Here is a 26622-nt window from a genome sequence, read left to right as displayed (position 1 = left end):
GGGGCAGAGCTCGGGTGCCAGAATCTCTGTGCCTACAAGCTCCTGAATTGTAAATCAGGCTCTGCCACACAGTATGCTCATAGTATTCAATATCTGTTGACCCTTATACTACACCGAGGTGTAACTTTGGTCAGTGATTGGCCGACCATAATTGAAAGTGTGTACCAGGCTTAAAGCTTGGTACACACCTTCAATTTTGATTGTCCGATAAGCAGGGATGTGCTGCGCCTGCACGAGTAGAGCGATGCCTGCGCAGTTAGCTGGAGCAGCTCGTGCACATGGTTGCAGCACGGCCATGCTCGTGCCAGAAGAGGAGGCAGCACCGATGTTAAGGGGGGTCCAAGCAAGCAATGACAGTAGCGAAGATGACCCAGAAAGCCTCTATAGGATGCAGATTCTTCCCTTTTCTTAGGTAAGTATTTACTTTTTGATTTGAGCTTTGGCTCAGGTTCACTTTGATTCCACTACTATCCGAGTAGAACATGGTCTTACAAAAATTATTTTATACGGCATATCCTTGAAATGTTTTGTAAAATGCGTGTTTTACTTCTAAGAATGTTGGTTGTGCAGTGTGCGATTGTCAAATCACTAGAATGATTGAGAAGCTTCAAACTTACATCCAGCACAGCAGAGCCTATGGCACATGCCATGGGGTTCCCGCCAAAGGTGTTGAAATACAGAGCCTGCGTAAAGGACTTCACAATCTCTGCAACAAGAAAGAAACAGTCAGTTTATCATCTGCTGGCAACAGCTGCCCAGAGCTCAGCCACACTCTTATCACTTCAGTCATCTGCTGGAAACAGCTGCGCAGGGCTTAGCCACACTCTTATCAGTAAAGTCATCTGCTGGAAACAGCTGCCCAGGGCTCAGCCACACTCTTATCAGTACAGTCATCTGCTGGAAACAGCTGCCCAGGGCTCAGCCACACTCTCATCAGCACAGTCATCTGCTGGAAACAGCTGCCCAGGGCTCAGCCACACTCTCATCAGTACGGTCATCTGGTGGAAACAGCTGCCCAGGGCTCAGCCACACTCTTATCAGTACGGTCATCTGCTGGAAACAGCTGCCCAGGGCTCAGCCACACTCTCATCAGTACAGTCATCTGCTGGAAACAGCTGCCCAGGGCTCAGCCACACTTATCAGTACAGTCATCTGCTGGAAACAGCTGCCCAGGGCTCAGCCACACTCTCATCAGTACAGTCATCTGCTGGAAACAGCTGCCCAGGGCTCAGCCACACTCTTATCAGTACAGTCATCTGCTGGAAACAGCTGCCCAGGGCTCAGCCACACTTATCAGTACAATCATCTGCTGGAAACAGCTGCCCAGGGCTCAGCCACACTCTCATCAGTACAGTCATCTGCTGGAAACAGCTGCCCAGGGCTCAGACACACTCTCATCATCAGTACAGTCATCTGCTGGAAACAGCTGCCCAGGGCTCAGCCACACTTATCAGTACAGTCATCTGCTGGAAACAGCTGCCCAGGGCTCAGCCACACTCTTATCAGTACAGTCATCTGCTGGAAACAGCTGCCCAGGGCTCAGCCACACTTATCAGTACAGTCATCTGCTGGAAACAGCTGCCCAGGGCTCAGCCACACTCTCATCAGTACAGTCATCTGCTGGAAACAGCTGCCCAGGGCTCAGACACACTCTCATCATCAGTACAGTAATCTGCTGGAAACAGCTGCCCAGGGCTCAGCCACACTTATCAGTACAGTCATCTGCTGGAAACAGCTGCCCAGGGCTTAGCCAAAATCTTATCAGTACAGTCATCTGCTGGAAACAGCTGCCTAGGGCTTATACTGGATACACACAGTGCGTTCCCGCATTCAAAGCCCCGCTTGATTCTGACATGTCCAATTCATGTTTCGATGGATCGTTAGGTCGATTTGGCATACTTTACATGAGAATCGACCTAACAATCATCGAACCGCATTCAGAAATAATCGAGCGGCCGGGAATCGATCGGGGCATCGAGTGCGGGAACACACCGTGTGTACCCAGCATTGGCCACACTCTCATCAGTACAGTCATATGCTGGCAACAGCTGCCCAGGGCTTAGCCACACTCTTATCAGTAAAGTCATCTGCTGGAAACAGCTGCCCAGGGCTTAGCCACACTCTTATCAGTACAGTCATCTTCCGGAAACAGCTGCCCAGGGCTTAGCCACACTCTTATCAGTACAATCATCTGCTGGAAACAGCTGCCCAGGGCTCAGCCACAGTCTCATCAGTACAGTCATCTGCTGGAAACAGCTGCCCAGGGCTTAGCCACACTCTTATCAGTACAGTCATCTTCCGGAAACAGCTGCCCAGGGCTCAGCCACACTCTTATCAGTACAGTTATCTGCTGGAAACAGCTGCCCAGGGCTTAGCCACACTCTTATCAGTACAGTCATCTGCTGGAAACAGCTGCCCAGGGCTTAGCCACACTCTTATCAGTACAGTCATCTGCTGGAAACAGCTGCCCAGGGCTCAGCCACACTCTCATCAGTACAGTCATCTGCTGGAAACAGCTGCGCAGGGCTTAGCCACACTCTTATCAGTAAAGTCATCTGCTGGAAACAGCTGCCCAGGGCTTAGCCACACTCTTATCAGTACAGTCATCTTCCAGAAACAGCTGCCCAGGGCTTAGCCACACTCTTATCAGTACAATCATCTGCTGGAAACAGCTGCCCAGGGCTCAGCCACACTCTCATCAGTACAGTCATCTGCTGGAAACAGCTGCCCAGGGCTCAGTTACACTCTTATCAGTACAGTCATCTTCCGGAAACAGCTGCCCAGGGCTCAGCCACACTCTTATCAGTACAGTTATCTGCTGGAAACAGCTGCCCAGGGCTCAGCCACACTCTTATCAGTACAGTTATCTGCTGGAAACAGCTGCCCAGGGCTCAGCCACACTCTTATCAGTACAGTCATCTGCTGGAAACAGCTGCCCAGGGCTCAGCCACACTCTTATCAGTATAGTCTTCTGCTGGAAACAGCTGCCCTGGGCTCAGCAACTCTCATCAGTTCAGTCATTTCCGTATGTAAAGAAAAAGCAGCATATGTATATATAGGTATATTTCCCTTCCTTATATACTTAAAGGGAACCTTAAAAAATAAAATAAAGAGTTTCACTTACTTGGGGCTTCTACTAGCCCCCTGCAGACCTCATGTGCCCGCGCCGAGACAAACTGATCCTCCGGTCACCCGCAGTGAGCCAGTTTCGTTTCCTGGTTCTGGCCAGTCGGTGGGCCACTGCACATGTTTGGCCCTGGCCGTGCACGTCCTTGATCATGCTCCTGTCGCCGTCCTGCGCATTCAATATTTTGTATCTTTTAACTACATGCAGTATGCACTAGATTTTTGTCCCTCATTATGATTGGTCAGTATTTCAGGTGACCACCAATGGTGACATCCTTCTCTTCGGTGCATCGAATTGGATAATACCCAGCCATTCGCCACACACTTCCTGGTTAACCTCCCCTCTCCATAGGCTGAGACCCAAGCTGCACATCTGGACACTTCTCATGGATAAACTGTCACCTAAAATGATCATGGTAGATTGTGTTGGACAACATTTATCCAGAGCATAAGGAGGAAACCCAAGCAAACCTGGGGCATCAGACAAACTCCATGCAGATAGTACACATGGCAAGATGCATGCAGGAGAATGCATGACCTGGAAACTGTAAGGCTATGTTCAAGACAAGACACAGACATATTGCGCTTTTCTCCTGGCAAACTCAAAGCGTCAGAGCTAGAACCGCTAGGGCTCCCTCTGTAGGACCATTGTAGTCCCTTACACACTCCAATGAGTTCTGGTTCACCATGAGCTTGCTGGTTTGTCTGTACCTCTCAGTAGGCAGTGTTAGGGAGTCTTGCCCAAGGTCTCCTTTCCAAATAGGTCCTGTCTTACTGAACAGGGAGAGCTAAGCCAAACTACTGATAAATACTTTACCTACATGAACTGTAATAATACTGACATTATACTGACCTTCCGTAGTGACAACTGCAGCCATAGGGAAGCCATTTCCAATGCCCTTTGCGAGTGTCACAATATCAGGCATAACCTCATGATTCTCAAACCCCCAGTAATTACTTCCTGTTCTGCCAAAGCCAGTCTGAACCTGCAAGAGACACAATGCAAACCTTATTTAATTTTTTTTTTTTAGCTTTCTTGGCTCCTGTTGCATGCAACGGGAGTCCCGGGTAAGCAAGGCTATTGGCCCCATGTATGGAAAAAGCGTGAGTGCCCTAAAGCACCCCCACAAAACGTGCATGAGTAGCCACAGGCCCCGCAATACAGCAGGGCCCTTCCGGTGTTCCCCGAAGGGAACTTATCCCCCTTTGCCATCGGCACAGGGGATACTAAGCGTCCTCCAACCCGAGGGTTGGAGGACCCTGGCGGCATCCTCCAACACCCGAAGGGCTGGAGGACCCTGGACTGCCCTGTGGTTGCCCACAGGGCCTGGGCTATGTGGCCATCCACATGGTCCGTGGCTCCCCGAGAGGGAGCCAGGTGGAACCGAAGTCCTCGGTGCCGGAGTGATAAAAATTCCGCACTCTCCCTAGCCAAAAGGCCGGGGAGCTGCGTTAGTCGGCTATGCATATGGGCAGTACAGACCAAAGCACCCTACTTCCGCCTGGGATCTGCCACATCCCAGGTTTTTTCAGGTGCACCTGGAGCGCCACTTCCAGGGGCAGTACGCCTAAGCAAAGCCCTCAGCCATTCAGCTTCGACCATGGTATAGATCCATTCAATCAGCCTCTGGGGAGTTACGACAAGAAGGGACACCCTGCCACAGTGCCATCCCTCCAGGTCCCCCCAAAAACCTCAAGAACAGATACTACACTTGATCTTAGCCAAAAGGCCGACAATGCAAACCTTATTACCACAGGTGAGTAGTGACATAGAGTAAAAAGCAGTAACTTAACCAGGATACCCACTTCGAGGCATGGTCAATGAGATGCAAAGAACATTGGGTTGATGCAGCATAATGCAAATTTTGTATGCAAATGTACCGATCAAATCCTGCTGAGGTAAAATTTGATTGGTCTATTTTTTAGCTGCATAAGTTTGCATACAAAAACAGCATAATCCTGCATCAACTGGAAATTATTTGCATTTCTTTGTCCATCCCTACCCACTTTTATGGTAATTTTCCTGATCACGTTTCTCACATACTCTGCATCTGTGCCCACCTCCTCCAATACATGCTACATTATGATTATGCAGACAGCACAGCCTCTATAATAAGAACCCATACACAGACAAGAATACTTACTTCATCTGAAATGCACACGCCTCCTTTCGCTCTGATTATTTCATACGCCTCCTTCAAAAAGTTTTTGGGATACTGAACAACTCCACCGACTCCCTGAGAAGCAAGGCAAGGTATAAAGAGTGATTGTCAGCCACAAAATCACATTACATTTACCCACTGCTCTGTGTTTATTATGCAGCCTGCAATCTTACCCTGCATTGCAAGCATTCCAATATAATCTGCTATAACAAATCTTATCTCAGTCAGCCGGGCTCTATTTTTGCCATCGCCAATGAGAGGGAAGCTTGTCATCACCCCTCCTACATTCCTGCTCCTCACTGATTGGCTGAGGGCAGTTCAGTGAGCTGCTGAAATCTTATCTATGCTGTACTCACACGAGTTTAGAAAGCAAACTAACTATGACAGTGCAGTTTCTAGGAGAAAAAAAAAGTAAGGGAGGAAATGACATCAGTATTGCCAGAATCAAGGTGGAAAATGCCAGGAACAGAATTATCTTTATTTACTATATAAAATTCACTGAAATCAAAATATGAACACTACAATATATATATGATGTAAGTGGAACAAGTAGTTATCTACTTATAGATGTGGTGTTTTCCCTCTGGGATAGTATGGCTGTCCCTGCTGCTTTAATATGCAGCAAAGTAATACAACAGTGAAAAAATACACAGTGATGCATATAGTCTTCCAAATGTGGCATTCAGTAGTAGAGTCTCAGTTATCCAGCACGGACGAGGAGGATCAGCTGACGTGTGTGCGTTCTGGTTGCTTGAGACTAAATGTTAAACATAGGCCCAGCTTATACAGTACTATACCCCACTCTATATACATATCATGAACTCTGTATTAAAGGACCAGCAGTTAAAATCTGAAAGAACCGGGAGGTTTTGGACTAGTCCATCTTCTCATGGGGGATTCTCATAGTTTTCTTTGTTTTCAAAAGCATTTCTTGAACAGCAGTTGCAAAGTCTAACCAACAAAATAGTGTGTAAGTGAGTAGGGAGGCTGGCTGGTATCTAACTATTTTGGCAGTTAAACTGCCATTCAGGAAATGCTTTTGAAAACATACAAAAACCCTGAAAATCCCCCGTGAGGAGATGGACTAGTCCAAAACCTGTCGGTTCTGTCAGATTTTAACTGCTTACTTTTTTTCGCTGGAGTGGTCGTTTATATGTTAAAGTACATTGATTACATTGGGGGAGATGTGGAACCCAGTCTTTAAAGAATAACTGAAGTGAGAAGAATATGAATTCAGACACTACAGGGCTGCCAGGCAACTGGTATTGTTTAAAAGGAAATCCTTTTAAACAATACCAGTTGCCTGGCAGCCCTGTAGTGTCTGAATCACACCAGAAAAAAGCATGTGGCTAATCTTGTCAGATCTGACAATAATGTCAGAAACACCTGATCTGCATATATTGTTAGAGGCAGAGGATCAGCAGGGCTGGCAGGCAACTGGAATCCCTAAAAAGAAATAAATATGGCAGCCTCCATATCTCTCTCCATTCAGTTGTCCTTTAAGCACAAAAGGACGGACAAACGGCCTTGGAAGTTGGCCTTCACCACTGTGAGTACTGCCGGTGATTTGCGCTGGTTGTTTGAGACCGCTATTTAGTTTAGCTAAAAGGATACCAATAACCTACAGGGAGAAAATCTTATACTCATGAGATGTGTTTTTAACTTTCTCTTTGATGCTCTTGGTCCCCAATTCTCTTCAGCAGTTCAGGGAGCTTTGCTATTACCTGCTAAAGTCGGCAGCCAGAAAAAAATTTCCCACACAGAGAACTAGAATTTTAAAATCGATTTTCTCAAAAAACTATAAAGTCTTTTTGACATTTTTTTTTATCTTGTACCCACTGTCCTCCTCCACATACCCAGCAAATTTGGTGTTTCTAGCATGTAAGGGGGATTTGCTATTAACAGCTAAAGTCGGCAGCCATTATAACATTTCCCACATTCAGAAGGAGAACTTTAAAATCGATTTTCTCAAAAACTATAAGGTCTTTTTGAAAAAAATGTGGTGCTTTTAGCACGTAAGGGGGCTTTGCTATTAACCACTAAAGTCGCCGCTGTTCGCCTGCCATTAAAGTCTATGGAGCCTGCTGCAAACAGTCTGTTCACAATTTTAGCAGAAATTCACGTTCAAAGTTCGCGAACTGAAAATTTGATGTTCAGGCCATCTCTAGCCACCACCACAACCTGCCCTTTCCAGTACGAGGAGCTAATGGGAAGGCTAATAAGAGTGGCTTTGAGTGACAGGAACACTTCTTCTAAAGAGGTGAATATGAAGACCTGGTAGCCTAAAGATTTTAATGTTCTGCAGCCCAAACCAACTCCTAGTGGTCCCCAAGAGGGAGTTTGTTTACTCCATGTGCTGAAGGAGAAGGTCTGTGATTATGCAACCCACAATTAAGGGAAATTATTACAATAACAGTTAAACTATGAAATATATTATTATTATTATTATTATTATTATTGATTTCTAAAGTGCCAACATATTCTGTAACGCTGTACAAAGTAAGAAACAAACATGGGGCACAAAACAATGCAGACCGTGGTGTCAGGGGTTGTGTCTTCTAAGATTAGGGATACGTTTTTTTGTTTTTAAAGAGATCCTGAACAAGTTAAAAAAACAGAATTTACACTTACCTGGAGACTCCTTCAGCCCACCGTAGGCCGCGAGGTCCTCCGGCGTCCTCCTGGCTCCTTCCCTGATCCCGGCTCTTCAGCCTGAAGTCGTCAGGTCCGCTTCCCACTGCGGACGATTGCTGCATTAGCGTGAGAGTCCTGCTCATGCGCGGTTCAATGCCGGCCGGCATGATGACACGATCGACCGCAGCGGGTAGCAGACCTGACAACTTCAGGCCAAAGTCATTGTGTAACTGGAGCCGGAACCGGGACCAGGGAAGAATATGTTGGCGCTTTAGAGATCAATAATAATAATATCTTTCATAGTTTATCTGTTATTATCATAATTCCCCTTGACTGTGGGCTGCAGAGTCACAGACATCTGCAGGGGGTGGTTAGAGTTAGGTATCGGTGTTGGGAGAGTTCTGTGTGAGAATAGGTATCGGTGTTGGGAGAGTTCTGTGTGAGAATAGGTATCGGTGTTGGGAGAGTTTTGTGTGAGAATAGGTATCGGTGTTGGGAGAGTTCTGTGTGAGAATAGGTATCAGTGTTGGGAGAGTTTTGTGTGAGAATAGGTATCGGTGTTGGGAGAGTTCTGTGTGAGAATAGGGATCGGTGTTGGGAGAGTTCTGTGTGAGAATAGGTATCGGTGTTGGGAGAGTTCTGTGTGAGAATAGGTATCGGTGTTGGGAGAGTTCTGTGTGAGAGTAGGTATCGGTGTTGGGAGAGTTCTGTGTGAGAATAGGTATCGGTGTTGGGAGAGTTCTGTGTGAGAATAGGGACCGGTGTTGGGAGAGTTCTGTGTGAGAATAGGTATCGGTGTTGGAAGAGTTCTGTGTGAGAATAGGTATCGGTGTTGGGAGAGTTCTGTGTGAGAATAGGGACCGGTGTTGGGAGAGTTCTGTGTGAGAATAGGTATCGGTGTTGGAAGAGTTCTGTGTGAGAATAGGTATCAGTGTTGGGAGAGTTCTGTGTGAGAATAGGTATCGGTGTTGGGAGAGTTCTGTGTGAGAATAGGGATCGGTGTTGGGAGAGTTCTGTGTGAGAATAGGTATCGGTGTTGGGAGAGTTTTGTGTGAGAATAGGTATCGGTGTTGGGAGAGTTTTGTGTGAGAATAGGTATCGGTGTTGGGAGAGTTCTGTGTGAGAATAGGTATCGGTGTTGGGAGAGTTCTGTGTGAGAATAGGGATCGGTGTTGGGAGAGTTCTGTGTGAGAATAGGTATCGGTGTTGGGAGAGTTCTGTGTGAGAATAGGTATCGGTGTTGGGAGAGTTCTGTGTGAGAATAGGTATCGGTGTTGGGAGAGTTCTGTGTGAGAATAGGGACCGGTGTTGGGAGAGTTCTGTGTGAGAATAGGTATCGGTGTTGGAAGAGTTCTGTGTGAGAATAGGTATCAGTGTTGGGAGAGTTCTGTGTGAGAATAGGTATCGGTGTTGGGAGAGTTCTGTGTGAGAATAGGGATCGGTGTTGGGAGAGTTCTGTGTGAGAATAGGTATCGGTGTTGGGAGAGTTTTGTGTGAGAATAGGTATCGGTGTTGGGAGAGTTCTGTGTGAGAATAGGTATCGGTGTTGGGAGAGTTCTGTGTGAGAATAGGGATCGGTGTTGGTGTCACGGTCACCTACCTGTACGGACTCGGCGGCTGACACGAACAGATGTCCGCGTGCGTCCTGGGGCAGGCCGCCGCTCCATTAGGCGTGGGGTCTTGGCGGTTTGCGTCCGTTCGCGTCATGTGCGGTGGCATTGGCCTCAGCGCCGGAAGGCGCGGGTTGGGTGTGCTGCGCAGGCGCGTTGCGGAGGGACGTCCGCGTGTACATGACGTAATTACGCATGCACGCGCACGCGTACGTTTGGACGCGTTGACGCGGCCATGCGTCAAACGGCCTATATAAGTCCAAAGAGAATAAGGCCTCAGTGCTGTTGTATTGCAGCAAGTGAGAGGTTCTCCCGTGACGTGAGCTTTGACTCTGCCCTTGTTCCTGTATTCCTGTTATATGATTGCCTGCCTGGTTACCGACTTCTGCCTGTTATGACTACCCGCCTTGTTACCGACCTCTGCTTGTCTGACTACCCGATTTGTTACCGATTCCTGCTCTGGACGACTACCTGCTCTGTTATCGACCCTGGCCTGTATGAGAACCCGCTCCGTTGCTGACCTCTGGAAAAGGATCAAGACTACGCTGTTGCCTCACTATCCAACTACTGCATCGGTTGCTGAGTTATTGCACACCCGTACTCAGCCCGCGGAAGTGCTGCAGATTCATCCTGGTCACGCCGCTTGGTCTGCTAGCGCTTCCGCGGGCTGAGTACGGGTGTGCAATAACTCAGCAACCGATGCAGTAGTTGGATAGTGAGGCAACAGCGTAGTCTTGATCCTTTTCCAGAGGTCAGCAACGGAGCGGGTTCTCATACAGGCCAGGGTCGATAACAGAGCAGGTAGTCGTCCAGAGCAGGAATCGGTAACAAATCGGGTAGTCAGACAAGCAGAGGTCGGTAACAAGGCGGGTAGTCGTAACAGGCAGAAGTCGGTATCCAGGCAGGCAATCATATAACAGGAATACAGGAACAAGGGCAGAGTCAAAGCTCACGTCACGGGAGAACCTCTCACTTGCTGCAATACAACAGCACTGAGGCCATGTTCTCTTTGGACTTATATAGGCCGTTTGACGCATGGCCGCGTCAACGCGTCCAAACGTACGCGTGCGCGTGCATGCGTAATTACGTCATGTACACGCGGACGTCCCTCCACAACGCGCCTGCGCAGCACACCCAACCCGCGCCTTCCGGCGCTGAGGCCAATGCCACCGCACATGACGCGAACGGACGCAAACCGCCAAGACCCCACGCCTAATGGAGCGGCGGCCTGCCCCAGGACGCATGCGGACATCCGTTCGTGTCAGCCGCCGAGTCCGTACAGGTAGGTGACCGTGACAGTTGGGAGAGTTCTGTGTGAGAATAGGGATCGGTGTTTGGAGAGTTCTGTGTGAGAATAGGTATCGGTGTTGGGAGAGTTCTGTGTGAGAATAGGGATCGGTGTTGGGAGAGTTCTGTGTGAGAATAGGGATCGGTGTTGGGAGAGTTCTGTGTGAGAATAGGGTTAGGTTTAGCTGGAGTAAAATATCAGTATCATTTCAGAATTAGCACTGCAAAATAGAAAAGCAGAATATTGGTAAATTGACCGATATTCTACTAATGGCCATTTCAAGCTCCCAAATTTCTGGGCCAATCAGAGCAAGCAAATACCAATTCATTTTTAAGTTGCAATTTGGGGAATAACTGGAGGGGAGCAGCCCTTGTGATCGCAGGGGTCAGAGCTGTGGGCAGGGGCGTAACTAGACATCACTGGGCCCCCCTGCGAAACTTTGGATGCCCCCCCCCCCGCGAAATTTTGGATGGGGCCCCCACCCCCCTTGCTTTCTGCACGGGAAAACTGAGGACCAATGTGTTTTCCCCATGCAGATAAAAACACTTAGACTTAAAGGAATCATCAGGCAATCTATGCTACCCCCAGATCTACTTACCCAGAGCTTCCTCCAGCCCCTTGCAGCTGACAAGTCCCTCGTTGCAGCTCTGCTCCCAGTACATACTGTACATTCACACACAGCTGTATTATTTTATTACGAGAGCATATGCTATATGGAGAAACAACAACGACATGCTGAACATAACATATAGTATTTACTGTAACTTTGGCAAAACATTCAGAATGTCACTGATTGATACTGTTATTACTGGATCTTGGACTCAGTATGAGACAACAAACTCTCAATGAAGCAGCAACAGTAGGACATCAATCTCCACTCTGCTGTGTTGTAAAAGTAATTAGAGGCCATAAGGTCATTAGCCTGTGTGATAAGAATCTAGGAATCCTTTCAGAGTGAAAAAGGGTAAGTCTACAACTTTTTTTCAAAATGTGACTCTGTTCTTTGTTAGGTTGTACATGCAGTCATCAGATCTTTGCAGCAGTGAGAGACAGATGTTTTTACGAACCCTAGGGAGCAGGGACAGTGTACAAATTCCAGAGTGTGTATGAGTCCTTATCTGTGTGCTGGACACATGCAGTCAATATAACAATGGTGCGAAAGCAGAATACATTTTTTTCTCTCGGTGCCCTTAGCTGTCAGTCTCTCAAACTTTTCCCCCCACGGGTCCCCTGTGGATTCTGGGCCATCCTGCGGAGGCATCCCTTGCAGGGTCTATTGTTACGCCCCTGGCTGTGGGGGGGCCCCAACTACTAACCTACCCTTCTTCCGAAACAGAGGACTATCCTCCAGAACAGGTGTTTTGGTGGCTACACTTCTTATGGGTGTGAAGATCACCAAGGGAAGATGTGTGAATATTTGGGGAGCCTCCATCAAATGTTTGCCCCATTAATTTTAGTTACGACACTGGTTGCAAAGAAATTGATTGGCATTTGCAGCCTGTGATTGGCTGAAATTCTTTTGCCTCCTGGGTCAGCACAGGAGATTTGCATATTAAGCGAAATGTCTTATGCTGCAGTCATAGTGGTATAATTCCTGGAGATAACCACCTTGGTTGAACAGGTAGATACGATATTCCCAGAAATGCTGACAGCTTACCATCATGGGCTCGGCAAAGAAACCCGCCACCTTTTTTCCAGCGCTGGTGTCCAGGGTTTCTCTGAGCTGCTCTATATAGTTGTCTTTAGCTTCACATGACCCTGAGGAAAGCACAGGGAGTTAGACAGACTGTGACATTCCACACATGGAGAGAGCACAATGAGCCTGATATGTGATCCAATATTCACTCCTGACCGATGACCAATCCAATCAAAATGAGTGGACTGGCAGTGGCTGTGAATTCTGCTGCAGACCAATTGGATATGACCAATAAACACGTTCAGCATTGCTGATGGGGGATGGGGGAATAGCCGTATGGGGCCTGAGGAGAGTCTACCCCACTTGGCATTTATGATCCATTGTGGTTGTCCCTCTCTACCCCTGCAGTGGGATTGGAAACACACGACAATGGGGTGGAGGATGGGGATGGTGCACACACAAGAACCCAGATTTTTGCCACTTCCTGCCACATAGACTGTAATTGCTGATGGATACAATCACTTAAAGGGAACCAGAGATGAAGCCCCCTCATGTATTTTACCATATATATAACAATGGGAACATGACAGTAAACACCTACCCTGCTCTCTGTTTCATTCTTCTCTGCTAAATCTGCCTGTTATCAGCCCTGATAAGAATCCCCGACTGAGCATTCAGTCTAGCTTTTCCCGAATGATTATAGCTGAGTCAGTCTTCTGTGATGTCTTTTCAAGCCCAAGCCTGCCCCCTTGTGGCTCTGCTTTGCTGCTTCGAGGATAAATAGCAGGAAAGAAGAGCCACAAGGGGGCAGGCTTGGGCTTGAAAAGACATCACAGAAGACTTACTTAGCTATGATCACTCCAGGAAAAGCTAGACTGAATGCTCAGTCGGGGATTCTTATCAGGGCTGATAACAGGCAGATTTAGCAGAGAAGAATGAAACAGAGAGTAGGGTAGGTGTTTCCTGTCATGTTCCTTCCCATTGATATATATGTTAAAATACATGAGGGTGCTTCATCTCTGGTTCTCTTTGAGGTGCCCATACACGGTACAATAGAAACATTCGATTTTCCCGTTTATTCGACCAAAACGATAGAATTGCAAAGAATCCTTTTTTTTCGATCAAGAAAAACGAACGATTATCCCGTTTTTTTCAATACAAATCTGATCGGACATGTTTGAAAAATCTGTATATTTGATCTAACGGTATGATCGAACGAAATTTACTGTTTAAAAAAAAAAGAAAAAATTGTACCATGTATGGGCACCATTAGAGAGAGATTTAGTCCATAATTGCCCCATGCAGTCTGAACAGTAGGATGGTGCAATCCAGGCAGCAGCAGCCCCACCCACAAGCCCTGAAAGGAATTTTCTTAAAGCAAACTTGTGACTTTAAAAAAGAAAAAAGTTAGATTCTTAAAAAGTTGGATCCTCTAGAGGCTTCTTCAACTCTGTTTGAGCCCACCGCTGGTCGGCAGGACCCTCTTCTTCTCCGTGGCCATGCTCATGTCTGTGAATGAGAGTGAGTGGCTGCACTGCGCACTTATGACCCATGCCTGAGCAGTAGCTAGTCCGTAGAGGAATGAGCCAGTCTACTGCGCAGACGCAGGCTGTCTTGCACTTGGAAAGTGTGGCCATCCTCAGTCATAGAAAGGAGTGCGTCCCGAGCTAACCTATCTGACAATCCCTTGTCGAATAGGTTGAGAAAGTCCCAGAGCTGGAACGGAGAACTCCAGACAGAGGAAAGGCAGAAGTTGCTGGATTATCCAGAAGCTTCCCTCTACTGAGGTATGTATCTCACTTTCTATCCTAAATTGCCTTCGGGCTCATCTGCTTCTTGTCATGTGATCAATATTTTAAAGGGAACCAGAGATAATGAAGGAAAAAGATTTTATACATACCTGAAGCTTCCTCCAGCCCCATCTGCCTGCATCGCTCCCACGCCGCCGTCCTCCGTCGGCCGTAGCTACGAGAACCGGGTCCCAGCACTGCCGTCAGTCGGACCCAGTCTAGCATAAGAGAAATGCTCTGTTTGCGTGTATCTCTCCAGCAGTCACTGGAAAGATACGTAGAGCGCACACTTCTCCTGCGTAGGCTGGCTTCAATGACGTCAGTGACGAGATCCAGTTCTTGTAGCTACGCCAAGCGGAGAACGGGGCGTGGAAGCGATCCAGGCGGATGGGGCCGGAGGAAGCCCCAGGTATGTATAAAATCTTTTTCCTTCTTTATCTCTGGTTCCCTTTAAGGTACGGTTGTAAGCTGCAGAAGCCTCATTTCACTTACCTGGAGAACATGAGCATGTCCGTATGGACTGTACGGGGGAATCTCTGCAGTGGCTTCCGCCCCACACACCCCGAAACACATCAGGACACATTGTCTGCAATATGAAGAGTCACTCCAGTCAAATACAACAGAAATATTCTAATGTAAACAGAGAAATCATATTCATTGATTTGGTACATTTAAAAAAACAACAACCCTTAAAGAGAATCTGTATTGTTAAAATCGCACAAAAGTAAACATACCAGTGCGTTAGGGGACATCTCCTATTACCCTCTGTCACAATTTTGCCGCTCCCCGCCGCATTAAAAGTGGTTAAAAACTGTTTTAAAAAGTTTGTTTATAAACAAACAAAATGGCCACCAAAACAGGAAGTAGGTTGATGTACAGTATGTCCACACATAGAAAATACATTCATACACAAGCAGGCTGTATACACCCTTCCTTTTGAATCTCAAGAGATCATTTGTGTGTTTCTTTCCCCCTGCATCTCTCATGCACTGAAGTTTCAGTCTGCTCTTTTCTTCCTGCAAACAGCTTTGCCCTTGTCTGAATTTCCTCAGTATGTGAAAGCCCAGCCAGCTCAGAGGACGATTTATCCAGCTTGTAAAAGATAAGAGAGAAGCTGCTCTAATCTAAATAATACACAGGCAGTGTGCATAGAGGGGCCTGGAAGGGGGAGTTCATAGCAGAACCACAACACTGAAGAACTTGGCAGCCTTCCAGACACAGGCTGACAAGTCTGACAAGGGAAAGATACATTGATTTATTACAGAGACTGTGATAGCAGAAAGTGCTGCAGTAAGCCACAACACATTAGAATAGCCTTTGGAACTTGTAGGATGATAAAAAACAGGATGCAATTTTTGTTACGGAGTCTCTTTAAGCTCCCTAGCAGTAGCAGTATTGACAGTTATAAACATCAATAAAAAACATGCTGTGAACAGTACTGACATTCATACACATTAATATTTTCCTGCACTGTATACTAGACCCTTGCTTGACACATTTTGGCAAGTTACAGGGAAAAAAAAATGTTATGAAAATTAATTGAATCACTTTTTGCACAGAAATCCTGGGAAAATTGAATGCCAGGGAGGTTAAAGGACAACTGAAGCTGAAATGTATTTGCTTTTAAATACCAGTAGTCTGGCAGCCCTGCTGATCTCTTTGGCTGCAGTAGTGTCTGAATCACACCAGAAATAAGCATGCAGCTAATCTTGTCAGAGCTGACAATAATGTCAGAGACACTTGATCTGCTGCATGCTTGTTCAGGGACTATGGCTAAAAGTATTAGAGTCAGAGGATCAGCAGGGCAGCCAGGCAACTGGTATTGCTTAAAAGGAAATAAATATGTCAGCCTCCATATACCTCCCACTACAGTTGTCCTTTAACTCAACTTTCTGGAAACTCAGGTACTAGCTCTGGTAATGTAGCATTGATTGTAATTACTTAAAGCAGAGGTTCTCAAACTGGGTGCCGCGGCACCCTGGTGCGCCTTGAGCACCTCCCAGGGGTGCCTCGGCATGCGTACCCATCCTTTGTACAATGCCATCAGGTAATGCAACCAGCAATAATAATGGGGGAGGGGTCACTGACTACTTAGAGGCGGATACTGCCTAATAGGCATCACTAGCTACTTGGAGGGGGTGCTACTTATTAGGAGTCATACCGATATTTTGGTAGTTTTTGCCGAGGGGTGCCTTGAAAAAATGTCAAAGCCATCAAGGGTGCCCTCACCCACAAAAAGTTTAAGAACCACTGACTTAAAGGAATCATCAGCTAAAAAATGAAAAATCAGCTTTACTCACCTGGGGCTTTCTCCAGCCCCTTGCAGCCGACCGTCCCACGCTGACCACTCCACTCTCTGCCGCCATCCCGGGCTCCGCGCTCGGTGCAGAGGTTGACCTCGAGGTCGTCCTTTCTGCGCCTGCGTGAAGCACTGCTGTCAATCATGGCCATGTTGTCCACGGCCAGGGCCGGTCCTGGACTTTCTGCTGCCTGAGGCAAAGATCGTGAAGGCGCCCCCCCAGCCGATACCCCCCCATATCCCTGTCTGTCTCCATCTGCTTGTTCTCCCTCCTGTCTTTCTTAGCGGAATTAAGCCTGATTACACACTTTCAATTACGATTGGCCAATCATTGACCAATTTTACCACCTTCCTTCATGTAGTATAAGGGATACCTACAAAATCTGCTCATAGTGCGCAATATCTGCTGCCCAGCCTCATACTACATGACGCAGGTGGTAAAATTGGTCAGTGATTGGCCAATCATAATTGAACGTGTGTACCAGGCTTTAGCCCTCATCTTAGAAGTGGATGTGTTAGAGGATTTAAATGAATCATGTATAATCCAGGGAGTGGGACCGAGTTGGTTTGCTGAGACAGTGTGTTGGTTGGGTGTGGAGAGGAATCGTGACGATTCCACCCAACACGGTGCACCTGACCCAACCAACACACTGTCTCAGCAAACCAAGGTAGGCTAGCTAGGTAGGTAGGTAGGTGCCCCAATACAAGTTAGATAGGTAGGTGCCCCAGTATAGATTACATAGGTAGCTGCCCTCAGTATAGGTTAGATTGGTAGGTACCTCCATTGTAGGTTAGATAGGTAGGTGCCCCCCAGTATAGGTTAGATTAGGTAGGTGCCCCCCAGTATAGGTTAGATTAGGTAGGTGCCCCACATTATAGGTTAGATTAAGTAGGTTACCCCAGTATAGGTTAGATAGGTAGCTGCCCCCCAGTATAGATTAGATAAGTAGCTGCCCCCCTAAAGGAGGGGAGAGCCGCGGGGAGGGCAGCCCGACCTCTCCCTCCCTCCCTCTCCCAGGGCTGGTCTCTGTGCTCCCCCCTCCAGACTTGACATAGAGCAATGTGCAGGGAAGCCTGTACTAAACGACTCGCCTCCCTGCGTTCCCATCGCCGCTCAGTCGCCGCTGGTCTTCTTCTCTCCGCATACGCTGATACACACACTGCTTCCTGTAGCCGGAAGCAGTGTGTGTATCAGCGTATGCGGAGAACAGAAGACCAGCGGCGACTGAGCGGCGATGGGAACGCAGGGAGGTGAGTCGTTTAGTACAGGCTTCCCTGCACATTGCTCTATGTCAAGTCTGGAGGGGGGAGCACGGAGACCAGCCCTGGGAGAGGGAGGGAGGGAGAGGTCGGGCTGCCCTCCCCGCGGCTGCGGTTCTCCCCTCCATACAGCGCACCCCCTCTAGGGCGGCTGGCCCGGCGGCATCACGGTGAGTGGCACGTGGCAGCAGAACTGACGTGCGGTGCACTGCACAGCTTAGTTGGGGGCGGGTCCCAGGCAGAACACAGTCCGGGCGGCCGGGTCAATGACTCACGGTGTGTGCAGGCACGGAGGCGTCACAGCCAGGACTTCACTGCAGAGTCTGCACTGCAGCCTGCAGGCAAATTGAGGAAGCAGCCAATCAACCAGCACTCGCTCTCCCATACCTCCCAACTTTTTGAGATGAGAAAGAGGGACACTGAAGCCATGCCCCTGCCACACACCCTGATCACACCCTCGTCACACCCCAAGTCACGTATACCATAAAGATTGGTCCTTTCTATCCTGGTTAATTTTCCTTCATATTAACATTTTAAAATCAGCAATATATCAATTTAAAGGATGGGAATAAAGTTTAGTCAATTGAACACTTTTTTTAGTAGAGAAATATATATATTTACATAGAAAGAGTGACAAAGTCCTGAAAGAGGGACAAATGAGGAGGAAAGAGGGAATGAGGGACAGGGCTCTCAAAGAGGGACTGTCCCTCCAAAAGAGGCTGTTGGGAGCTATGTATAAGAGAAAGGAAGATTAGAAAAAGAGCAAAAGAGGGGACAATTATTGTAAACAAGGGGGGGGGGGAGTAAGAGAAGGAAAGAATGAGGACACAGAGCAGAGGAAAGAAGAGAGATTGGTAGAGAAGAAGAGGGGAACAGAGAATGAGATATCAGTGCAGTTTATCAGGTTTCCTTCTCCTCAAAATTGAGAGGAAAGGGGAGTGAGAGGAGCAATAGAGAAGCAAAGGATAGAGATGGGGAGGAAGGGAAAGCCGAAGAGAAAAAACAAGATAGGATAAGGAAACAGTGAGAGAGTGAAGGAAAGTGAAAAGAGTGAAGGAGGAAATAGGACGTTTTTATTGAGGCAATAAATCAGGCAGGCTGAGAGTGGGACAAAGCACACATCTGCCCTGCAAAGTTATCTTATCTGCAGACAGTATATATTGCATCTGTTTGCTTCCTCGTCCCAGCTCCGTCATCTGAAGCAAAACCTCCGTGTGAAACCTCCGTTCTGCTTCATCCCCTCCCCAGAGACACTGCTTGATACACAGGTAAACTAGTCCAGCAATAAGCCGGGAGAGAACGGCAAGCAGCATTTCCATTTGAGAGGAGTAAGTATTGATGTTCCCGCACTGTGCGAGGGGGCGGAGTGTGAATTGTACACACGCACACACAGTAGGGGGAGGAATGAAGCTCCTGCTTGCCGTAATGGAGCTGCTGGCTCCGTGATCATTTTTTTTTTCGCCTCCAACTCTGCCAAGCCACCGGGACAGAAGGGGGGGTTCCCGGGATTGCGGGAGAGCCCCCCCAAATAGAGACAGCCCCGCAGAATGCTCCTCCCCAGGCAGTCAGACTAGAAGGCGGCAAGGACCAGGCGCAGTCACTTCCTGTTATGCCTGATGCCGCCCCTCCACCTCTTGCTGCCTGAGGAACCCGCCTCACCCCGCCTCATGGGCGGGCCGGCCCTGTCCACGGCGTAGGTCGGCCTCTGCACCGTGCGGGGAGCCCGGGACGGCGGCGAAGAGTGGAGTGGGACATTTAGCTGCAAGGGGCTGGAGAAAGCCCCAAGTGAGTAAAGCTGATTTTTCATTTTTTAGCTGATGATTCCTTTAAGTTATAATTGTTCATTAGTCTTGACCACCGTCTATGTTACTGCAAAAAATGAGTTTGTAAAGCCTCTCTTGTACGCATGAGGCATGTTGGGGTTGTGACTCAGTGCAGAGACAAGGCTGTACAGACACGTTGCATCTGTTGCTACGGCGGGGAGTAGAAAGGCCGATGGAGCAATGCGTGAGCTGCGTCACATGATTGGAGGGGTGAGTAGAGAGAGCAGTACTCTGACCCACTGCTCAGTTAGTTGATCCACCAGGCACAGAGAGGAATTGGGGTGGCTGTATCTGTATATGCACGATTCTTGGGAGAGCCGGTCTTATGGGCCGCCTAGGCCAAGTTTTATCTAGTGTGCATACACAGCTTAAGGCTCAGTACAAACTACAAGGCTCCACACTAAAAACTGGTACACTGTTTACGATTCTATTTCCCATTTCAACTGGTCTGTTTTGAATCGTTCCTAAAGCGCAAGACCTTTCCAAACTGCTGAACACAACTGTGAAAGTTGGGATATCTAGCAAAGCTCTAGTAATCCCTCACCACACCCACTCTTGCAAATGAGCAGGTTTCCCCTCAACTCTAGTTACCAGCCTACTACATCTGTCAATAGTCATCTTGAAAGAGATAGCGTGGTAAGGTCATTTCCTGTGATCACTCTTTCTCTAATGGTCTTAATTTAAGCCTCTTCGGAGACCAATCTAGATGCCCCAGTTGTTGACCATCTTTCAGTTTCCTTTTTAAAATTGTAGTTGCCTGACTATGATGTTGATTTAAAAGCTTAACATTAGGAACCACCCAACTGGAACACATATGTAAAAAAAAAATATGTGCATATTTTTCACTGGCAAGATATTTAGATAGTAAATTTAGTTGAGAAGGTCTTGTGGCAATGCTCATTCAAGTGAATGAGAGTGTGTTTTTTTCTGCCTTAATAGCGAAAGGATCACCAGTGCACCTTGACAACTGGCATAATGTCACATGACGTCAGATGTATTGGAGATCTGAGGAGGTTGCAAAATCCAGATTCATAATAAAATCTTACCATGTGGCAGCCAAACCCATTGGCCACGGCGGGCTTATACGAAGAGTGACCTGTTATCCCGAGAGAATAAGGATTGGCACCGTGATATCCACTTCTGTAATAAAAGAACACATAGATAGGAAAAGCATAGAGTCGCTTTATTTCAAGTAAATTCTTGAAAAACAAACTCTTTTTTTTTAAATTAAAAGACCACTATTGCAAAAAAATAAAAAATGTAAAATGCATGTGTACACACAGTACATACAAGATGTATGTTTGTACCAGTGTGAAATGAGCTATCAACTACTTTTTTTCCTGTGTTGCTCTCATTTACAGAAGGCATTATTATTCTGAAGGTTCTGATAGGTTTTGGAATTGTACCAGGGGTGTAACTAGAGGCAAGCAGCCCCTGTGATAGCAGGGAGGCCTAGAGCTGTGGGGGGGGGGGGGGGGGGCAACTACGAACCTTCCCTTCCTCTGATACAGGAGATCATCCTCTAGATAATGGCTACTCTTGTTATGGGTGTGAAGATCATGATGGCCACACTTGTTAGATGGGCCCCCAGGCTGTGAAGGGCACCAAGGGGTGGCAAGGGAAGGGGTGTGAAGATTGGGGGGCCCATTCAAAGTTTTGCTGGGGGTCCCCATGAATTGTGATTATGCCACTGAATTGTACATCTCATAAAGAGGGATTCTCAGTTTTGTTTTTTTATTCTTTCAAAAGTCCTTTCTGGAGAGGACCTGCTCAAAGATGTCCTCCAGCCTATCCACCCACTGAACATTTTTTGGCGGTTGTACTGAGCCACTACTGTCCAGTGGATACTTTTTAAAATGACAGAATTCCTGGGAATCCCCCATGAGGAGATGGACGAGATCAAAACCTGGAAGATGATACCTACTGTAAGTGACACCTACATAGGAAAAAAGTAATTTATATTGCGTTGTACGTTGGGAGAATTGTACATTGTATATGTACGTGTACATGTATTTACATTTTTGTGATTTTCACAGTAGTTATCCTTTAAAGGGGTTATTTCGCGAAAAAAGTAGGCAGTTAAAAAATGTGACAGATGACAGGTTTTGGGCCAGTCCATCTTTTTAAGGGGGATTCTCAGGGCTTTCTTTGTTTTCAACAGCATTTTCTGAACAACAGTTGCAAAATCTAACTGACATAATAGTGTGCAAGTGAGTAGGGAGGCCGGCTGTTATCTTACTATTTTGGCAGTTAAACTGTTGTTCAGGAAATGCTGTTGAAAACGAAGAAAGCCCTGAGAATCCCCCTTAAAAAGATGGACTGGCTCAAAACCTGTCATCTGTCACATTTTTTAACTGCCTACTTTTTTCGCAAAAGAACCCCTTTAACAACTTAAGATAAGGACACAAATTCTCACAGACAGAGAAGGACTTCCGATGTTAGCCAGATTAGTCATACTTTTCATCAGGGTCTGAATGTAAGATACCTCACTTACCTTAAACTGATTATATCAAAATTTCCTGTGTGTACTCTCGCCATAAACATTGCCACATCGTTGGCCTCAGAGCCTGAGTTGCATAGGAAAACCACCTGCAAGCCAAAAATAAGTCAATATAAAGAAGTGCATACAAAAACCCAAACACTTACACATATACAGCTCTGGCTATAATTATTCATACCCCTGGCAAATTTTGACTTATAAAAAAAGTTACTTTTATTCAACCAGCAAGTAATTTTTTGACGGAAAATGTCTCCCAAAGACGATGTACAAGAAGCATTATTGTGGAAAAAAACATTTCCTAGCTTTTATTTACATTTTGTGTCCTTTTGTGTCCAACCTGATCATTCACCTCCATTACTGTGAACCCATGCTAGGCATCTGAGTGAACCTAACTTGCCTAATCTCCATGCTCCCCTCCAGTGACTGACTAAGCATTACCTTGTACTCATACTGTGCTGCGTGATCTGGTCTTTCTTGAATTCAGGTATTGTCATTTTGCTGTATGTCACCCCTAAATATTGTATGTATCCCTATTTATTGTCCAGCGCTGCGTAATATGTTGGCGCTTTATAAATACAATAAATAAATAAATAAATTTGAGCAAAAATCCAACGGACACTGCACACTGCTGGGTTCCATGGATGCAGACCAAAGAGGACTCCACTTCTCCAAATAAGGCACACAAAGGTTCGCCTGGCCTTTGCAAATGCTCATGTGGGCAAATAAGAAGACTTCTGGTCTTCTGTGTTATGGTCAGATGAAACACAAATTGAATTGTTTGGTCACAATGATGTTTCCTTAATTTGGCATAAAAAAGGAGAAGCCTTCAACCCACAGAACACCATCCTCACTGTCAAACATGGTGGTGGTAACCTAATGCTTTGTTTTTCTGCCAATGATCCAGGGAACCTAATCACAATAAACAGCACCATGAAAAAAGTGCAATACATGAGGATTCTCAACGACAACATCAGGCAGTCTGCAAAGAAACTTGGCCTAGGGCACCAGTGGACATTTCAGCATGATAATGACCCAAAACACACAGCAAAATTGGTGAAGAAATGGTTAGCAGACAACAACATTAATGTTTTGGAGTGACCCAGACAGAGTCCAGACTTGAATCTGTTTGAGAATCTGTGGAGGGAGCTAAAGATCAGGGTGATTGCAAGAAGACCCTCCAACCTGAAAGATTTGGAGCTCATTGCTAAAGATGAAACTGCAAAAATACCTGTGGAGATATGCAAAATGCTGGTCTGCAATTATAGGAAACTTTGATTGCTGTAATAGTCAATGTAATAGCTTTTCTATTGATTATTGAGAAGGATATAAATAATGTTGGACTGGACACTTTTTACTCAGATGTAGATAAAAGCTGAGAATTTTTTTTCCCACAATAATGCCTCTTGTACATCATCTGTTGGGAGACCCCTATGGCATTTCATGTCAAAAATAATTACTTGCTGGTTAAAAGTAATTTTAAGTCAAAATTTGCCAGGGGTATGAATAATTATGGGCAGCACTGTATATACAGTATATAAATAGATTATTTACACACATGTGCTGGAGAAAAGGAAGAAATTAGAGCTCCTTTATGATTTACCTACAGATTGTTAACTAGCAGTGGGGTGGAGAAAGAATCATTTTACGAGAGGTGAATAAAATAAAACATAAACACAATTTTTCCATTAATAGTAACAGGCCCTCTGACTTCTTGAACCAAATCTTTAAAGGGGTTCTTTCGCGAAAAAAGTAGGCAGTTAAAAAATATGACAGATGACAGGTTTTGGGCCAGTCCATCTTTTTAAGGGGGATTCTCAGGGCTTTCTTTGTTTTCAACAGCATTTCCTGAACAGCAGTTTAACTGCCAAAATAGCAAGATACCAGCCGGCCTCCCTAATCACTTGTACACTATTATGTCAGTTAAATTTTGCAACTGTTGTTCAGGAAATGCTGTTGAAAACAAAGAAAACCCGAGAATCCCCCTTAAAAAGATGGACTGGCCCAAAACCTGTCATCTGTCACATTTTTTAACTGCCTACTTTTTTTTGCGAAAGAACTCCTTTAAATAATAAAACCATCACACTCATTGCTTAGTTCTTCCTGGACATTTACCTTTCCAGAACAACCAGTGGCAAAGCTTAGGAGCTTTGGGATGCAGTGCAAGTTTTGCATTGGGCCCCCAAAGCATGCTATACATAACAATTCATTTGGCACTACAAAACCTGCCAAGGGCATTCATGTTGAGAGAGGTGTAAGCAGAGGAGGAGGACAATTTGTTAATGATTACCACTATTCATAGTATGTATAGAAGATCATTGCCAGCATAGAACCATTGAATAGCTAATACTGTTGAGGGAGGGCCCCTGGTGGGCTCCTCTGGTCCATGGGCCCTGGTGTGGTTGCAACTTCTGCAACTTCTGCATCCCCTATTGCTATGCCACTGAGAACAACTATGGTAATAATATCAGGTACTCTTACAGGTTGCAGATATCGTAATAATAGAATAATTACTTTGTCTGACAGTTGGAAGACACTCCACTGGGCTACAAAGTTTAACTCAAGAATGGTGTTGCTAAGTTTTGGGACTCTCTACACCAGCAGGTCAGTATCAGTCACTATTAGTGTTAGGCTCTTGGTGAGTTTAGGGTTAGGTTAGGGCTAGGGTAGTTATATCGGTGAGGGGTACCATAGATAAAAGTATCAGGTAGGTTAAGGCTATCAGAATCTCTTGTAGGCTTCTCTTTTACACACAGTATGCCCCACCCGTGGACAGATTAGCATCCATCACTTCATACACGTATACCTTTAGTTTCCCGGGCATTCGGCTTGCTAGCTTCTCAGCATATGTATGGATTGGGGAATGCAGGTAAATATTAGTAGTGTGCCAGAGACGTTCCATCTGTTTCTTGGCTGCCTCTGTAACTTTCCTGCAAAGACAGTGAATGCTGATTGAATGCTGATTCAAAGACTGAGCAAAAATGCCATAACCACCAGTAGAGCTGAGAAAAACTTGTAGGAGGTGGCCAGAATATAACTTAAACTTTAAATCATAGAGTATAGATGTAATTCGATCTTACCTCCATCAATGAACAAATTCTATAGGTTGAAATGATGCACAAAAAAAGAATGCGTTTCACGGGTACTAGCCCGCTTCCTCAGGTCAATAACAAAGTGTTTAAAGGGATACTGTAGGGGGGTCGGGGGAAAATGAGTTGAAGTTACCCGGAGCTTCTACCGGTCCCCCACAGACATCCTGTGCCCGCGCAGCCACGCACCGGTGCTCCGGCCGCCCCGCCGGTTCACTTCTGGAATTTCTGACTTTAAAGTCGGAAAACCACTGCGCCTGCATTGCCGTGTCCTCGATCCCGCTGATGGCACCAGGAGCATACTGCGCAGACCAAAGACCATACTGGGCTTGTGCAATACACTCCTGGTGACATCAGCGGGAGCGAGAATGCAGCTGCGCAGGCACAGTGGTTTTCCGACTTTAAAGTCTGAAATTCCAGAAGTGAACCGGAGGCGGGGCCGGAACATTGGGGAGTGGCTGCGCGGGCACAGGATGTCTACGGGGGACCATTAGAAGCCCCGGGTAACTTCAACTCATTTTCCCCCGACCCCCCTACAGTATCCTTTTAAGTCTGCAGCAGTCGCAGGTGTGGGCGCCTCTTTAATCCCATAACCATAACCAGCAGAGAAAGCAGCTGTGACTCTACTTCATATAAGAACTTGCTACCGAAACAGAGACCCATGGACATTCAATAAATAATATAATCAAAGGAGGAGGCAACAGCTGCAATACCAGAACATTTATTATTTTATTGCCATATGGACTACATATTACAGAGCAAAGCTAAAGATGAACCTTCCCTCCACTGCTGGTTCAGGGGAATACAAGGCAAAATTCATTTTTTTGTTGATAAAGATAGAAGATAAATTTTTTTTAGTACTTACCAATTACCTTTGAGACTGATAGGCCTTAAATGTCATCCATTAAGCATGCGAATACGCAACCTGACGAAGTGGTTAACGTACCACGAAACACAGTCACATGCTCAACAAATAAGATCTGTGGCCCAGAAGCCTGTGTTTTCTTCACAATTAAGGGCTCTTTTCCACTATAAATCACAATGGCGTTGCAATTAGGGATGCTCATTTGGATTCCGCTAAATTGAAATTTCCACATTTCTGATCGGAAAATCTGCATTTCCAATCGGGATTTGGAAATCAGAATTCCACGGAAATCCGATTTACCGCAACTCTCACAGAACCTGGAAGCATTTGACCAATCAGAGAATTTTTTTCACTGAAAATCGTATTACCGCAGTGATTTTAGACCAATCACAAGATTCCGTTTTTACTATTTCCAATTTTTGGGGGGGCATTTTCTTGCTTTCTCTGATGCAAAAAAAATATAAATAAAATACTTCTCAGAAATTGGAAGATAGGAAATTAAAAAACGGAAATCGGAATTGGAAATGGGCGTTTCTCACCATC

The 26622-nt window shown here is 46.2% G+C and overlaps 1 protein-coding gene across 2 annotated transcripts in view; it reads right to left on the bottom strand.

The window, feature by feature from the left end:
- AGXT2 (alanine--glyoxylate aminotransferase 2) overlaps positions 1 to 26622 on the bottom strand; it is a 70729-nt gene that overhangs the window by 7473 nt on the left and 36634 nt on the right. For both annotated transcript variants that reach the window (XM_068250291.1, XM_068250298.1), the window contains 8 exons: positions 24932 to 25055; positions 22123 to 22217; positions 20675 to 20768; positions 14739 to 14832; positions 12478 to 12578; positions 5271 to 5363; positions 3980 to 4112; positions 618 to 706 (listed from right to left, as the gene is read on the bottom strand). In XM_068250291.1, the coding sequence (XP_068106392.1) occupies positions 618 to 706; positions 3980 to 4112; positions 5271 to 5363; positions 12478 to 12578; positions 14739 to 14832; positions 20675 to 20768; positions 22123 to 22217; positions 24932 to 25055 (823 nt within the window). The remainder of the gene's footprint in view (positions 1 to 617; positions 707 to 3979; positions 4113 to 5270; positions 5364 to 12477; positions 12579 to 14738; positions 14833 to 20674; positions 20769 to 22122; positions 22218 to 24931; positions 25056 to 26622) is intronic.

The sequence above is a fragment of the Hyperolius riggenbachi genome, chromosome 1 (assembly GCF_040937935.1).
Source record: "Hyperolius riggenbachi isolate aHypRig1 chromosome 1, aHypRig1.pri, whole genome shotgun sequence".
NCBI lineage: Eukaryota > Metazoa > Chordata > Amphibia > Anura > Hyperoliidae > Hyperolius > Hyperolius riggenbachi.
The sequence above is the reverse complement of the archived record's forward strand: the minus strand, read 5'-3'. Positions and strand labels throughout refer to the sequence as shown.